Source organism: Sparus aurata, chromosome 17 (assembly GCF_900880675.1).
Source record: "Sparus aurata chromosome 17, fSpaAur1.1, whole genome shotgun sequence".
Lineage (NCBI taxonomy): Eukaryota > Metazoa > Chordata > Actinopteri > Spariformes > Sparidae > Sparus > Sparus aurata.
Window position 1 is genome coordinate 23,697,623 of NC_044203.1, and position 15,508 is coordinate 23,713,130.

At 43.5% G+C, this 15,508-nt stretch overlaps 1 protein-coding gene across 1 annotated transcript in view; it reads left to right on the forward strand.

Annotated features, from left to right (window-relative positions):
• prkcg (protein kinase C, gamma) overlaps window positions 1-14,345 on the forward strand; it is a 28,792-nt gene extending 14,447 nt beyond the window's left edge. The window contains exons 3-17 of the mRNA XM_030393615.1: window positions 403-434; window positions 550-632; window positions 1,579-1,690; window positions 2,757-2,885; window positions 2,998-3,154; window positions 3,420-3,621; window positions 4,029-4,226; window positions 6,500-6,673; window positions 7,031-7,122; window positions 7,585-7,647; window positions 7,816-7,954; window positions 9,750-9,830; window positions 10,020-10,127; window positions 10,786-10,926; window positions 11,773-14,345. Coding sequence (XP_030249475.1) covers window positions 403-434; window positions 550-632; window positions 1,579-1,690; window positions 2,757-2,885; window positions 2,998-3,154; window positions 3,420-3,621; window positions 4,029-4,226; window positions 6,500-6,673; window positions 7,031-7,122; window positions 7,585-7,647; window positions 7,816-7,954; window positions 9,750-9,830; window positions 10,020-10,127; window positions 10,786-10,926; window positions 11,773-11,934 — 1,873 coding nt within the window. The 3' untranslated portion in view covers window positions 11,935-14,345. The remainder of the gene's footprint in view (window positions 1-402; window positions 435-549; window positions 633-1,578; window positions 1,691-2,756; window positions 2,886-2,997; window positions 3,155-3,419; window positions 3,622-4,028; window positions 4,227-6,499; window positions 6,674-7,030; window positions 7,123-7,584; window positions 7,648-7,815; window positions 7,955-9,749; window positions 9,831-10,019; window positions 10,128-10,785; window positions 10,927-11,772) is intronic.
• Window positions 14,346-15,508: the final 1,163 nt, after the last annotated feature.

Genomic DNA, 15,508 nt, shown 5'->3' on the forward strand with positions numbered 1-15,508 from the left:
TGTGGGTTAGTCTTAAAGGTGAAATAAGTAAGAATTTTATTTTAAAACGTTCAAAAATTCATTAAGAATATCAACAGAATGTGAAGAAACAACAGATGTCGTGTCAAAGACGTCAATGTGCAGAAGTTAGCATGCTAACCAGCGATACACGTGCCCAAAAACCTCTTTCTCCTAGCGGTCCAAAACTCTTACAGTTTTTTTTAGATGAGTTCAAGGTAGCCAATTTTTACATATTGCACCTTTAATACAGGATGGAGTTATGAAACAGTCCTTTATCTGTCGTGGCAGTATTATCTTTACTCTTCTGTCTGAGAAACAGTCTCAGTAAATACAGCATTTCACCTTAAAGAAGAGTCGACAAGATTGTATTTGTCTCTTAATCCGTGTGCCTTTTTCACTCAGGGGCATCGGCAAGCAGGGATTCCAATGTCAAGGTAAAGATAAACCCAATCTTATTGCCTTTTTCCGCAGTATTTAATCTTCTCAGATGATTTTCTTAGCGTGACTGATTCATTTTTTGAGGATATTTTTGCTCTGTGTTTCCTCCAGTTTGCAGTTTTGTGGTCCACAAAAGATGTCACGAGTTTGTGACCTTCACTTGTCCTGGCTCCGTGACAGGCCCCAAACCAGATGTGAGTAGATGTGTCCGTGATTCCATGACGGCTCCGTCACGTTTGCTTTCCTCGTATGTTCTTGTTTCCCGGTGTCATCATCATATTTAGCCGTCCTCTTGTTGCCAGTAATGTGTGTGTGACTCATCCGTCAATCCATACATCCTTGCAAGCCTCGTCGTATCTGTGACGTCTGCACTCATGTCATGTCATCCTACAAGGCCTCAGAGATGCAGGGAGTTGGAGATAAAGAGTGGGGGAGACACAGGTGGAGGGTGGGAGGGACTGATAAGAGGTAGAATAAGAGGGTGGGGGAGAGAGCAACAGACTGCTCCGTCTTCCTCTCCATGGCATTTTGAGGATTTCAGGGAGATTTGTCTTCATTTTTCTTCTTCCAGCCAAATAAATTGCCTCAGAAATTAGGTCAAGGGGAACATGCGTGTATCGGTGCGTGTGTATCAGTGTGTGTTTGAGTGAAAGCGGATGAGAGAGCGAGAGGAACACACACACGGAGGGAGAGAAGATGTGTTTTTAAATAGAAACTCAGAGGGACGAGGGAAGGAAAACAGTTTGTGAGAATGTGGTGTGTGGAGAGCGACGGCGGTGGTGGTGGGGTCTGATGAGCAAAAGAGAGATAAAAATGATTCATCCCTCTCTGTACACTACACACATGCACACACACAAACACGCGCTCTCACACACGGCCTTGCCTAGATGCACTCTCATTTATATGTCCTCTCCCAGTGGAGAAATCTAATTGGCTTGTCCATGAATACCCCACTCAACATCTTGCCACTAATCATACTCTGCATGTACGTGTGTAAATGTGTGTGTGTGTGTGTGTGTGTGTGTGTTCACAGTTTATCCCTCGGTCACTCTGTGTGTTTGTGTGTGTGTGTGTGTGTGTGTGTGTGTATATGTGTATATGTGTGAGTCCTCAATGCAGATTTTGTCTGTTGGATTCCAGGACCTGAAGAGTCGACACACGTTCAAGGTCCAGACTTACTCCAGTCCGACCTTCTGCGACCACTGTGGCTCGCTGCTGTACGGCCTCATACACCAGGGCATGAAATGTTCCAGTGAGTCGCGCCGCTTTGTTATAAAGCCCTCACAGGCACGTTGTTGGGATTTATCTCCCAGACAAAATTTTCCTCCAAAAATGTGCAAAAAGCAGTAACATTTATATTAAGGCATTTCAGGAAATACGCTCCAGAAAGTTACACATTTTTATACAGCTAAATAAATTAGATATGATGTGTTTATCTGTAAGCTTTACAGTCACTGATAGGCAAATTTTGTTAACTTCAGACAGAGGCAGGCTCGCTGTTTTCCTCCGGTTTTCAGTTTTCATGCTAAGCTAAGCTAACTGGCTGATATCTGCGGACTTGCAGTATATTTAATGGTGAGACATGACCAATGTATCTTCCTGTATTTTTAACAAAATGTCAAGCTGTTCCTCTCATGGTAGCATGTGGAGTTTTTTTGTAAACACACAGAAGTTGTGTCTACTCAGAATCAGACCAACTATGCATCGTGCCGCTGGCGCCAACCCAGTTGTAAAACATTTTCCTAGAGTGCTGCTAGTGGTCAGAAACTTCCTTTAAGGGCTGACAATACAGATGAAATAAATGTTTTTTCATAGTCAGTTTAGATATTTTGGGCTGTTTTGCCTCCATAACTTGTCTTCTTTCAGACTAGTTGAGAGAAAATGCCCCAAATACACATTTAGTTGTTTTTGTTTTATTTTAGTTCAGGTTTTTGTTTTGAAAGTACATTCAATTAGACAGCCTTATATATGTATTTAAATACACATTTTCAGAAAACTTGTGATTCAAAAAATAACCTTCATTAAAATGAAAATTAAAAAAATTATGAAATGAATTAAACGGTACATATCTTGAAAGATTCCCAAAACTCAGATTCCAATTCATCCAAAGTGTATGCAAATTAGAGCATATTTAATTGGAAAATAGCTCATTTGAATATTTAAACATAACATTTCAGAAATAATTGAAGTAACCAACTGGGGATGTTTTGTGGTGACATCAGTTAGTTTAATGTTCTACCCTGTTGACCTGTATGTCCTGGTGTTTACAGTGTCTTGAACAGTGAACGTTGTGTTCATGTGTATCTTTCTGCTGTGAGGTTGTGACATGAACGTCCATCGACGGTGTGAGACCAGTGTCCCCAGTCTCTGTGGCCAGGACCATACAGAGAAGAGAGGGAGGATCCACCTGACCATCAGAGGAGAGTCGGAGGATGTCTTTGTCACAGGTGCGAGGACCGGCTGGATGATGGGAAGTGTTGTGTTAACGAAAAGTAGGATTACACAGGGAATGAAAGATTTCTGTCTCTGAACTTTTCCATTATTCTTCTTTCTCTGCAGTGCGGGAGGCTCGTAACCTGATGCCCATGGATCCGAACGGCCTGTCGGACCCGTATGTTAAACTGAAATTGATTCCAGACCCCAAGAGCCACAGCAAACAGAAGACCAAGACCATCCGCTCGACACTCAATCCTGTCTGGAATGAGAGTTTCACCTTGTGAGTCCTTGTGAACTTAAAATTTGCACTGGGACAAGATGAGCCATAAAAAGGAGCTTGAATAACAAAATGATTTAGGACAGACTGACTATCTTTGACATTCAGTAGACTTGAGATATCAGGAAAATGCCTCAGAAATCTTGAAAATGTCAGGAAGCTGAAAAAAAAACAAGAAAAACAATAATTTATTTGAGCACTGTTGTGTTGCTTACACAGTGAGCTAGCTCTTCCCGATGACTTTGAATTTTTGTGTTCGTTTCTCCAGCTCGGTGCGCGGTCACCAGTGGGACAGACGGCTGTCTGTGGAGGTGTGGGACTGGGACCGCACGTCCAGGAACGACTTCATGGGGGCGCTGTCTTTCGGAGTGAGTGAGATCTTCAGGCGCCCGATCAGCGGCTGGTTCAAACTGCTTGCCCAGGACGAGGGGGAGTACTACAACATCCCCGTGCCAGACCCGGACCTGCAGGTAGGATCAATGGTCGTCAAGGCGGACAAAAAGCAACAGTGGAGATATACACACCTGTATCGCCCGTTTATCCTGAGGCCTTGGCATAGCCTTTAACAGTTTATGATTACCTTCATCTAATAAACAACAGCTGCCAGTGCTTACACTGGGTCAGGATCTTGAACTGTCCCTCGACTTACAATTCTATCTGAGGAAGATTTATGCCCGGTGTTGTAGCTAAATAATTAGATAATAAATTACACACAGTCACCTGCCTTCCATGTTACACTCCGTCTCCACCAGGGTGCAGGATTGTTCTGCCTGACTAATCCAAAACCAGGGGTGGGAAGGTTTGTTCAGGTTCTCTGTGTGTGTGCTGGACTGCATCCAGCCATTCATCTATCCATCCTCCCACTACGACTCTCCAGGAGCCTCAGCCAGACGCCACGACGCCCTCTCTGCCTCCAGCAACACCTGTCCCGCTCTCCGAGGCGTTCCCCGTGGCCCTGTCCCCTACCCCTCTACCGTCCTGTCCTCCCGTCCACTCCCCGGGCCCTGCCAAAGTCAGAGTGGGCATCCACGACTTCAACTTCCTCATGGTGCTGGGCAAAGGCAGCTTTGGCAAGGTAAACACAGCCACCACTGAGACCAAATGGCATATTTTTTTCCACAATCAGCTGTTAGTGATATCACAGAGGCCGTTCACGCTTAAAGCAACAGAGAATATGCTTGGCTTTAAATTATTTTCTACTACTGGTGGACTTGACCTTCAAGTGGCATTTCATTCAGCAGCTCCTCTCTCTTACTAACATGCTCATCGTCTCTCCTGCCGCCACCAAATGATTCATTTAACCCTTAGCTTTTTCTTTAGTGTTGTCAGCAGTCGTGAGCTCAGGCTGGCTGGCTTCCTACACACCACACAGGCAGGCAGACAATCCTCCTGGAGGTGTTCGTTTCAAGGGAGCCTCTGCTCTCCATTTTCTCTTTAATTCCCCAGTAGATGAGGCGTAATGAAGAGAGGAGACTTTTGAGTCCTTCCTTCTCTTCTGAAATCCCCCTGCGTTGTTTCATAACTGTCAGAGGAGAGTCTACAGAGGGCAGGAGAAATAGACTCGACTTACGTAAGAAGTGAGAAGAAGAAAAAAACACGACCCAGGAAAGGAGAGACAGACCCTGGGGCTGCTGAGTGAGGGGAAGTGAGAAAGAGACAGACAGAGGGGAAGAAGGAAGGCTTACTGTGCTGCAAGAAGTGACAAATGACTAAAAGGAAATGGGATAACAAGAGCAGAAAAAGAGGGAAACTACATGTAGATTTTTAATATTCTGAAGAGTCCCATGTTTATGTGAGCGCAGGAGACACGATCACAGAGGACGGCAGGATTTCTCTTTGTGACTGGCAGTTCATCAATACCACACACACACTCTCACACACACACACACACACCACACACACACTCACAAAGACACACACAACCCTCTTCTCAAAAGCACATTTGTGCAGTCACATATTGATTCCCTGAAAAATGAAACCGTGTAATTTTCTGTACCATTCACCACTATTTGAAAGTAAAATGAGATCCTTCAGTGACCATTACAGCGCAGCGCTGCAGGTCGGCCGCACAATTTGAAAATTGCTCTGTTGCTGTCAGCACTTTCCCGCCACTCTTGACCGTATCTTTGCCTCGAACCGCAGTAAACCCCGGGTCAGGCTGTCCTCTTTGTAGAAAATGATGCATCATTAGAGCGACCGGTGTGCAGGCATTTTCACAGAGGTTGCAAAATGTATTTTTAATATTTGATGAAAACAACAGAGCTGCTTCCCCTTTGCAAATTTACGGCATTAACCTGGGCTCTAAATTGCGAGTGGGTGTGAACGTGATTGGTTGTTTGTCTCTACATATCAGCCCTCTGATGAACTGACGACTTGTCCAAGTTGTGCCCCGCCATGGATGGATGGATGGATGTCTTGAAATCTGCAGGCTAAAGCTGTCTGTGCTACATGCTACACCCAGGTGTATCAGTCGAACAATCAAATAGCACCTTCAACAAAGTCCTCTTGCATCCTCCAGTACTTTAATATGTTAAAACAACAGTTTACTCAAAAATGTGTCCACTAAACAATTCTGGAGCTTCTTAACATCCACTTATATCTGGCTTTTGTCTTCAATGTGAATGTGAGGACACTGACTTGTTACCATCTTTCCATCTGTCTCTCATTCACTCTTTAATGTCTTCTGGATGTAGTCTGATGATGTGTATGATCTGCTACTTTCTACTGTTCCCTGTTTTTCCGGTGAGTTTGTGATGAGCGTACATGTGACACACATAAAAGAAGAAATTCCCTCTCCATGCATTGTAAAAGGAGTCAAGTGCCTTTTTTTGTGGTTTTACTCTTGCTTAAAAACAAAAAAGCATATGCACGCTAATGCTTGGTGTAATAATGGCATTAATGGCTTTGAACAGCTTGTCTAGCATAATTCTATTCTCCTGGATACCCAAGATCCCAAATTGATGTGCAATTAAAGTCATTTTTGGGTGAACTGATTCTTTAATGGTAACTTGGTTTTCTTTTGCAATATCTTACTTCCTTACGGTCATTGCACATAATCCCCTAAATATTAAAAATGTGCCTCAAAAGCATTATATTAAAACAGCAAAACTAGTTTTCTCTCAACTGGAGCACCTTGTCACTCATAACACAATGACCTAAAAAACGTTCAGTACAGGCAGCGTTACAGTACTGTACACGCACAATCCTGTTGAGAGTTGGAAAAGAAGCTTGAGTGAGAGAACGCGAAGCAATGAAAAAATGACAGCATGCAGCAGCTCCTTAAAAAAAGTCTTGGGGTTTTCACAGTTACAGTAGCATCCCCTCCTCTCTCTCTGTGTGTCTGTTCAGGTGCTGCTGGCAGAGGAGCGAGGCAGTGAGCGTCTGTTCGCAGTCAAAGTGTTGAAGAAAGACGTCCTCTTCCAGGACGAGGACACAGAGAGCGCACTGGTGGAGAGGAGGGTTCTGGCACTTTCCTCTCGCCCTCACTTCCTCACGTCGCTCTACTGCGCCTTCCAGACTGAGGTGTGTGTGTGTGTGTGTGTGTGTGTGTGTGTGTGTGTGTGTGTGTGTGTGCGTGTGTGTGTGTGTGTGCAGGTCTGTGTGTGTATAGAAGGTGCACCGGATCCTAAATGAACCACATAACTTTCATTAAATTGTCCATAAAGCGGCATGACATTTTGGCTGCGTGGTCCTCCGAGGAGTTGTTTCAGGCCAGGTTGGCTGAGAATTACGATTAATATATTAAATAATTAGCTTGCTTTCTTTAACAAGGTCCCAGGTCCTGGAGGATAGGTTTTAACAGATTGCTTTTTAATTTGAACAAGAGGTGATTATGCACGGAGAGCGTGTGTGTGTGTAAATGTGTGCGTTTTTCTGCAGGACCGTCTGTATTATGTGATGGAATACGTCAACGGAGGAGACCTGATGTTTCACATTCAGATTGTCGGCAAGTTCAAAGAGCCTCACGCAGCGTATGTAGTCAAAAAGCCCCTTTCTTCCTTTAATCACAGTCCTCATCTACATCATCTCATTTCCTGCCTTTCCTTTATTCTCTGCTCCTTTACATACACACTCATCTCTTAGCTTTGTTCATTACACCTGGTGACTCATAAAAAGTCATCAGCTCAAGTACCGGCCCTCTTCTCTTCCCTCCGACTTTCTCCTCCCACTAATCTCATCTTTTCATCTACATTTCCCTCCCCCTGGCCGTTCGTTTAATCAATAATGTTTGATCAATCATCTAAAACTAATTTTTACCCTGTTGCTCATTTTCCAGCTTCCTCTTCCAGCCTTTCATCTATTTGGTTACCCTCCCTTTCATTACCCTCATGAGCTCCATTCCTCGCTGAAAACCCTTCACCAATTTTCTGAAAGATAAAGCAACCAGTAGTGAGCCCCAGCCCCTACCAACCCTCCTTCCTCTCTTCCTCCAGGTTTTATGGAGCAGAGATCGCGGTCGGCCTCCTCTTCCTCCACAGCAAAGGCATCATCTACAGGTAGAGCATTGGGCTGCTCATCTGACACGGCCTGGTTTGTCACTGCTCTGCAGTGCAGCACGCAGACGTGACACAGATTTATCATGTCTTTTGTAGCTAATGACTGTTATAAAGATGTTATCTATCAAAATGATTCATGCCCCTGTGATCAATCTCTTCTGCTCTCAGGGATCTAAAGCTGGATAATGTGCTGCTTGACAGCGAGGGCCACATAAAGATAGCTGACTTCGGGATGTGTAGGGAGGGCATGTTCGAGGGCGACACCACGCGCACCTTCTGCGGCACCCCTGACTACATTGCCCCCGAGGTACTGTACGCCGACGTCATGGTCTGGACTAACTGCTGAACTTCCCTCATTTGTTCCTTAGTTCCCTCATTTCCCCTCGTCTCACCCCTGTCTTCCCCTCTTCGTTTTTTTCTTCACTGCAGCCCCCCTCGTCTCCTCCGTCCTCTCTGACCTTGTCAGCATTTTTGAATAATTAACTCCACATAATTCAATTAGCGGTGCTGGGTGCTTGTGCTATAGGAAACGTTGCACAGAAATCGCTATTGCCCTACAGAGACCTTGTATTACCAGTATTGCCTTTCTCCTACTGCGATTGATGTTTAAAGGGTCACTCCACCAATTGTATACATTAAAGTGTCTTTACAGGTCTCGCGGAATGCGACTGCATATGTGGAAAAAAGTAGGAAAAGGCCTTTTGCGGCTCCAGAGGAAGCTGCAGGCAATCTGGTGAATTGTCTCGATGTCACTCAGTGGCTTCAAGGCATTGTGGGTTATGCAGGTGACCCACAATGCAACTTAGCCACCGAGTGTTGCACTCGAGGCAATTTATCAGATTACATGCAGCTTCCTCTGGAGCAACAAAAGGCCACAATCTACTTTTTTCATACATGCAGTATTTCTCCCAAAGATCTTAATGCACTGGACTAAGTTGCATTGTGGGTAATGTAGGTGCTAGACAAAAAAATTGTTTGGTATAAAATTAATTTAATTTTGGTATAAAACAAGCGATATCTTTGTTTCTGTTGTGTTGATGTTGATCACTTGTTTTTAAACGGTCCATAAGAAGTGCAACAGTGTAAAACCAGCGACCAGATTTTTAAAAACCTGTCTGCATAACCCACAATGCCTCGAAGCCACTGAGCGACATCATTCAAACAATTCACCAGATTGCACGCAGCTTCCTCTGGGTCCACAAAAGGCTTTTTACTACTTTTTTCCACATATGCAGTCGCACTCCACGAGACCTGTAAACACACTTTAACGTATAAAATATGTGTAGCAACCCTTTAAGGTTACTAACTCTCCTGAGAGTCACACAAACTACTGAAAACTAACTGAAGAATCTCAATAGGATTTCGTGACGATGCACATTTCCTCTGGGAAAGCAACGGAGGTGGTTTTGCTTGACACTCTTTTGAAATGCAGAAACCTGTACGCTGTATATATTTACCATACAAACAGTTGGAAATATGTATGTGTGCGCAGTTGTTCTCAAGTCATCCTAAACAAATTAAATTCCGAAAAAAGAGTGAAGGTGACATCCTGCCTGTTTGGTTGATGGACTCGTAGTAAACAGACAGCGAGAGAAAGAGGAAGAGAAGATGTGACTGTTGTGCATGTCTTTGATATTGTAAACCTTTGCTATGGAACCCCTGGGTATTGACTCTCTTATGTAAACACCCATTGATTCTCCTGCATCTGCCATTTTGGAAGAGATACAATATATTTCCCCAGGGGCTGGGAATTGTTCCCTTGTGAACTCTCCCCCCTCCCTCTCTCTGCCCTGCACACACACACACACACACACACACACACAAACACACACCGGGGAACAAACAAACACACAAATCCAAAGTCATGTGCTGATTATTACTGAGCCCATTCATACATTTACCCTCCCTAATGCCATGCTTTCCCTCTCCCCCCCCCCCCCCGCCCCGGCTGCCTTTTTATCTCCAATAGCTGCGTATCATCGGAGCAGCCGACTGCTACAACCGCGCTTTCTCTCGCGCTTCCTGTCTTCTTTCTACTCCCTAATCTCTGTGCTGCCATTCTCATGCTTTATCTCCTCTCCTGTTCTCTCCATCCTTTTCAGATTGTGGCATATCAGCCGTATGATAAAGCGGTAGACTGGTGGTCCTACGGAGTACTGCTGTATGAAATGCTGGCAGGACAGGTAACACTCAGCTTAATCCCAACAATAGACCGATGCGCACACACACTTAAGCCTCCAGTACTTGTCCTTTGTAATCACTTCAAAAGGCTTTCAAAAGAACTTTAATTTCAATATATTTGCTTTCACTTTGCCCGCAGGGCCTCATGGCCTCTTTATTCTCTCTCTTTTTTTCCTATCTTTTCCTTCCAGCCACCATTTGATGGTATTGACGAGGAGGAGCTGTTTCAGTCCATCATGGAGCAGAGTGTCGTCTACCCGAAGAGTCTCTCTCGTGAAGCCGTTGCTATCTGCAAGGGAGTAAGTCGCCCTTTATCTCCTCCTTACTCATAAAACTTTGACACACAGAAAATTAAGATAAATGCAAATCCAAAAAATTAACGGAAGTTACATCATATTACATTTCTGAAATATATTTAAACAAGAGAAGCAACATTTTAGAGTATATTATGTAACATTTCTGCATTTTTGTCTGCATATAAAAAGTGCCAAAACTACTAGACCTATGTTATACACTTTGTTTACATTATTCCATTGTTTCCGTTAATATGCAAATCAGAGGCATCGATTCAATCAACCTCCTGAAGCACCTCAACACTGAATGATATGTCAGAGAGTGAAAAAGGAAACTGGCACACTAGCTAGCTAAACACACTTACTGTTCTTGTTTGCATTGCTCACTCTGAGATAGATTTCAGTGGTATCTATCTTCTTCATTTAACTCTCAGCAAGAAAGTGAAGAAGTGTATTTCCAAAAATGTCAAACTGTTCTTTAAAAGGAACACACTGTCAGTGAAATTACTTTTTGAATGAAATTTTAGAATAAAGCAAAGTTTACCATGAACGTTGTTGACAACTGCAACAAGAGGAAAACAAACAGAAATCATTCACCTGTATCCCATGGTAACTGTCATATTGTCTACTTCTTCTTCTCTCCTTTTCTTCACTCTTACCCCAGCTCCTAACAAAGCACCCGGCCAAGCGCCTAGGCGCCGGAGAAGAGGCAGAGAGGGATATCAGGGAACATCCATTCTTCCGCTGGATTGACTGGGACCGTCTGGAGAGACTGGAGATCCAGCCGCCCTTCAAACCCAGAACTGTCAGTTGAACAGATGGACTACACACTTTCTTTCTTTCTTTCTGTCTTTCTTTCTTTCTTTTTTCCTTATTTCTTTCTTTCTTTCTTTCTTTCTTTCTTTCTCTCCGTCCTTCCTTGCCAGTCTCCTCCCTCCTCCCCCTCTCTCCCCTGTCTTTTCTCTCTCTGTCTCTCGGAGGACACTTTCAGGGAACTGAAGCTGTCACTTTCTTCCATCTGTCTCCTCTCTCTTAAACTCCCACGCTCTCCCTCGTTTCCCTGCGTGCCTCCTGTCTAAGCTGTCCATATTGTGTTGGACATTTCATCCCCGCTTCTTCCCTCATTCCCCCTCTCTTTTCTCTCTTCCATCACCTCTGCTGGTTCCCAGAGATGGGCTCTGAGCGCTCACGAACAGACAGTCCAGTCATAATAGACGGGACCCTCTGACCTTGGGGTCCTGCCTACTCCGCCCATATGCAAATGTATGTCATCATTAGCCCGCCACACTCCAGTTTGCGGCCCTGATGGCCAATGGTGAGGTGTGCCTTGAGTGTGCTGAGTGTGCTCAGGGGTTAGAGGCCAGGCCCATTAGCCAAATGAGATTCATATCATCCAGCAGTGAGGCTGTCGTTTTGCCGTTAAGGAGGTGAAATAGAAGACGTGAGCAGATTTCTTCCAACAGTAGGTGTGGTGGAGAGCTCCTCGGAGAGAAATGAGGGTGTGGGTGAGAAAAAGAGAGAAAACGGAGGTGGCGTCTTTTTATAATCTGACTTTTCTCGTGTTGTTTCTTTTTTCAGGAGAATGATTCAATCAGCCTGAGCCACATATATGTGATCACACTCGTTTAAATCTCTTCTTCTTCTCCATCAGGGCGGGAAGAAAGGGGAGAATTTCGACAAGTTCTTCACAGCGGCTCCGTCGGCGCTCACTCCCTCTGACCCGGACATACTAGCAGCTATGAACCAGGAGGACTTCGAGGGCTTCTCCTTCCTAAACCCAGACTTTGCCCCGTCGCCTCTCACCGCTGTTTGAAAATGGCTCCAACAACATGTGTCCCCGAACTCCCATTTCCCCACTGATAGCAATTTTATAACAGAATTTGAACATGAGAACTAGCAGTATTAAAGACATCTCTCATAACCGAATTCTGACGTTTACATGACAATGCCGAGACACCTTTATATTCACGCACTCTCTCTGATGTGTTTTATCTGGATAGTCACAGAATATGTTGCAGCGATGCAAATGAAGCCTGTAGATTTCCATCTTAGAGTTCTTTTGTAAGAGTCCCTTAACTTGATATAAGAGTCCTATAGTATGAACCTGATAAATGACTCTCTTTTGCATGCAATGTTTTTAGAATGGATTGTGTGACACACTAGTTTTATAGCATAGATTATCCAAGAAAATATACCTGTATAACTTTACAACTGACCATTTTAAAACTTCTGATTAGAGTCATCTTGTGTTGTGAGAAGAATACAGTTACATTCCCGAGTTTTTCTCATACAGCTATCGAGGCCACATAGTAAGCAAAACAAGTCACTTTTTAATGGTTTTGCAGTTCATACACAGAAATAAAAATGTTTCTTTGCAGCGTGTTCACACACAATACAGTAATTCAGCATCAGAAGCACACTCACTCCATTTATGTGTGGGAATGTTTGACCATGACGTAAACTGAGCTGTAGCCCTTTTAAACTGACCTCCCACAGAAGAGCTCAGACAGGATCCTCTGGCCTGGCCCGACCTCCCAGTTTAACGTCACACCGGTGACCCCAGACAACCCAATGTGATGCTGAAACAACGCAGCGGGCACACTTAATGTGACGGTTAATGCAGGCTATAGTGCTGCCTCACTCTGTTATCACAGAGAGAGAGAGTCAGCACAGTTCTTTTATTCACGCGTGGTTTTGTTTCTCTGTTATTCTACAGCAAGCTGTGGATTTAGGCCTCACCACGTTGTAAAATACAGCATCTGTGCTCCTTTATGACGTCTGACAACTGCACTGAAATATGTGTTTGCAGCCTAGAAAATATGCCTCCTATTAATGTTTTCTCCAGCCGAAACAGGTGCATTATGATTATTGTGGTGTATTCCATAAAGCTTTTTGCTGTGTAATGACGTACTCACGGCATTGATTAGGCATAATTAAAAGTGAGGCTCACTGGGACTGTTCAATACGTGGAAAAATATTAGCAGCGCTGTCATTAAACATTATCTGAGCAGGGCAGGTGGCTGCAGACGTGCAGTTTAATAATCCCATTTTTTTTAGCACTCTTATCTCACAAACCAGCTGGTCGTGTCACACAAAAATCTGTGTGATTTTCCTTTCAGGCACCTTCACCTGATTTTTTCTTTATAAAAATCACTGATCCAGAGGAGAAAAATCATTCAGGGTGACTCCAACAATTGTAGCGTGATCTCTGGGAGGACTATTGCATTTTTTTTTTTTTTTTTGTAGTATAAACCTTTCTGTGGCTCCAGAGGAAACTGATGTCATCTGATAAATTGCATCCAGTGATGTCACTCAGTGGTGACGCTGCATTGTGGGTAATGTAGGCACCAAGTTTGAAAAGGAACCAGATATCTCTGCTTCTGCTGTATCGATTTTATTGGTTTTTAAACTGTCCGTAATGAGTCCAACCGTGTTTTAGACCGGTGGAATACATTTCACACAATGCAATGTAAGCACTGAGGGATATCACTGGAGGCAGTTTGTATCTGTAAAAGGTTTTATACTCCTTTTTTTTTTTTGATATACGGTAGTACTCTGAAAGACGTGTTAACACATTAAATTGTTGGAGTTAACCTGTGACGCAACTTTTCTCTTCTGGATGAAATGCCTCCAGGGATGTCACGCAGTGGCTATGTTGCATCGTGGGTAATGTAGTCCACTGGTCTAAAACCCTGTTGGACACATTACAGACAGTTTAAACACAAATTATCCAAATCAATCCAGCAGAACCAGATATATCACCTCTTTTATTCCACGTATTCTTCTTACTTTTGAAAAGCTGGTGCCTACATTGCCCACAATGCAACTTTTGCCACTGAGTGACACATTGAAGACAGTTGATCAGATTAAATGCAGCTTCGTTGGAAGCCACAGAAGGCTTTGTAGTACTTTTTCATATATGCAGAAGTATTCAACCCGACCTGTACTCAATCTTTCATATGTAAAATTGGTGAACTAACCCTTTAAGTGCGTTCAGAGCCATCTATCAGACTACAGCTCAGTTTATGTGGAGGTCAAACGTCACAACACACAAACTTATTCAGCACAATAGAGAATACAATCAATAATAGATAATACAATAGATGACTTATGCATTTCTGTATCTGTTAGTTGAGTTGTCCTCTGTTTTCATGTGCTGGGAAAAGAAAACAAAAAAAAAACAATACGAACATGGAAATAAAACTTAGTGAAAAAATCCTGAAACGAGAGCAGTGAAGTGTTTCATTCTGTTGATTGGGTGCGAAGCCGGCGAGAAACAAACACGCACAGCCTCCCGCTTTGTCTTCTTCACACGCCTCTCTCTCTCTCTCTCTCTCTCTCTCTCTCTCCCTCACTCTCACTTTCACACATACTCACACTCAAAAGTGCAATCTCAAGCATGTGCACACACGCATACACTCTTACACACACACACACACACACAGAAGATGCTGACCCCTCTTATTTACTGTGGTACTGTAGTTGTCGAACCAGCAAAACCACCTCTCAGGCATCTCACTTTCACTCCCTCCTCCTCTCCTGAAGCAGCCTCACACTCTCCTTCTCCTCCTCCTCTTCCTCCTCCCCCACCTCTTCACCCCCCCCTCCAGCATCATCATGATGGGACTAATATCCCCATAGAGATCTCAGTTATAACAAGTTGACCTTCACATTAAAATCTCATCAACTTCCCATCTCCCTCTCTGCCTCCCCGTCTCCCTCTTTGTCTCTCCTCTACTGTTTTCTCTCAGCGCGGCTCTGTAAATGCTTTACTGCGCTGGTTTTATGTCATTCTCTATAAATCATTGTCAGGATTTACTGTTGTTGCCTTTATCTCTCTGATATACACTCCTGCTGCTGTCTCTTGATACGAGTATCACGTGTTTTGTCTTGTCCCGGCCTCTGCATCAATATAATGAGCTGTCTTACACCCGGTTTATTCTCTTCTGAGTGTGTTCGGGCAGACAGAGTTTAGATTGTAGTTTGTTGTAGAAATTCACTTTATATTTTAAGTTTAAATCTGAAAATGTTCTGATTTCAGATGCCATAGACATAGACATATTTTGAAGGTAGAGCGAGGCCTGATGTTCTTTGTATTGCTTTAACTCCACAAAATCAAACAAATCATGTCAATAAAATGTTATTTTTATGATTCGTATAGATCCCTGTGATGAAAATAACAAATCATATCATGTCCGATGACCTTTCTAACAGTCTTATGTGTTTCTAATCCGTGATACAGCCGCAAACAGATAATTCAACACCTGAATATGATATATTTAAAGCAAATAAAGCCACTTTTCTGAACACATTAATCCTACTCAGTTAGTTTTTTTGTCATGATGTCCACCTGATGTCGACCGCCTGGTTTTTAAACTCCTCACCAC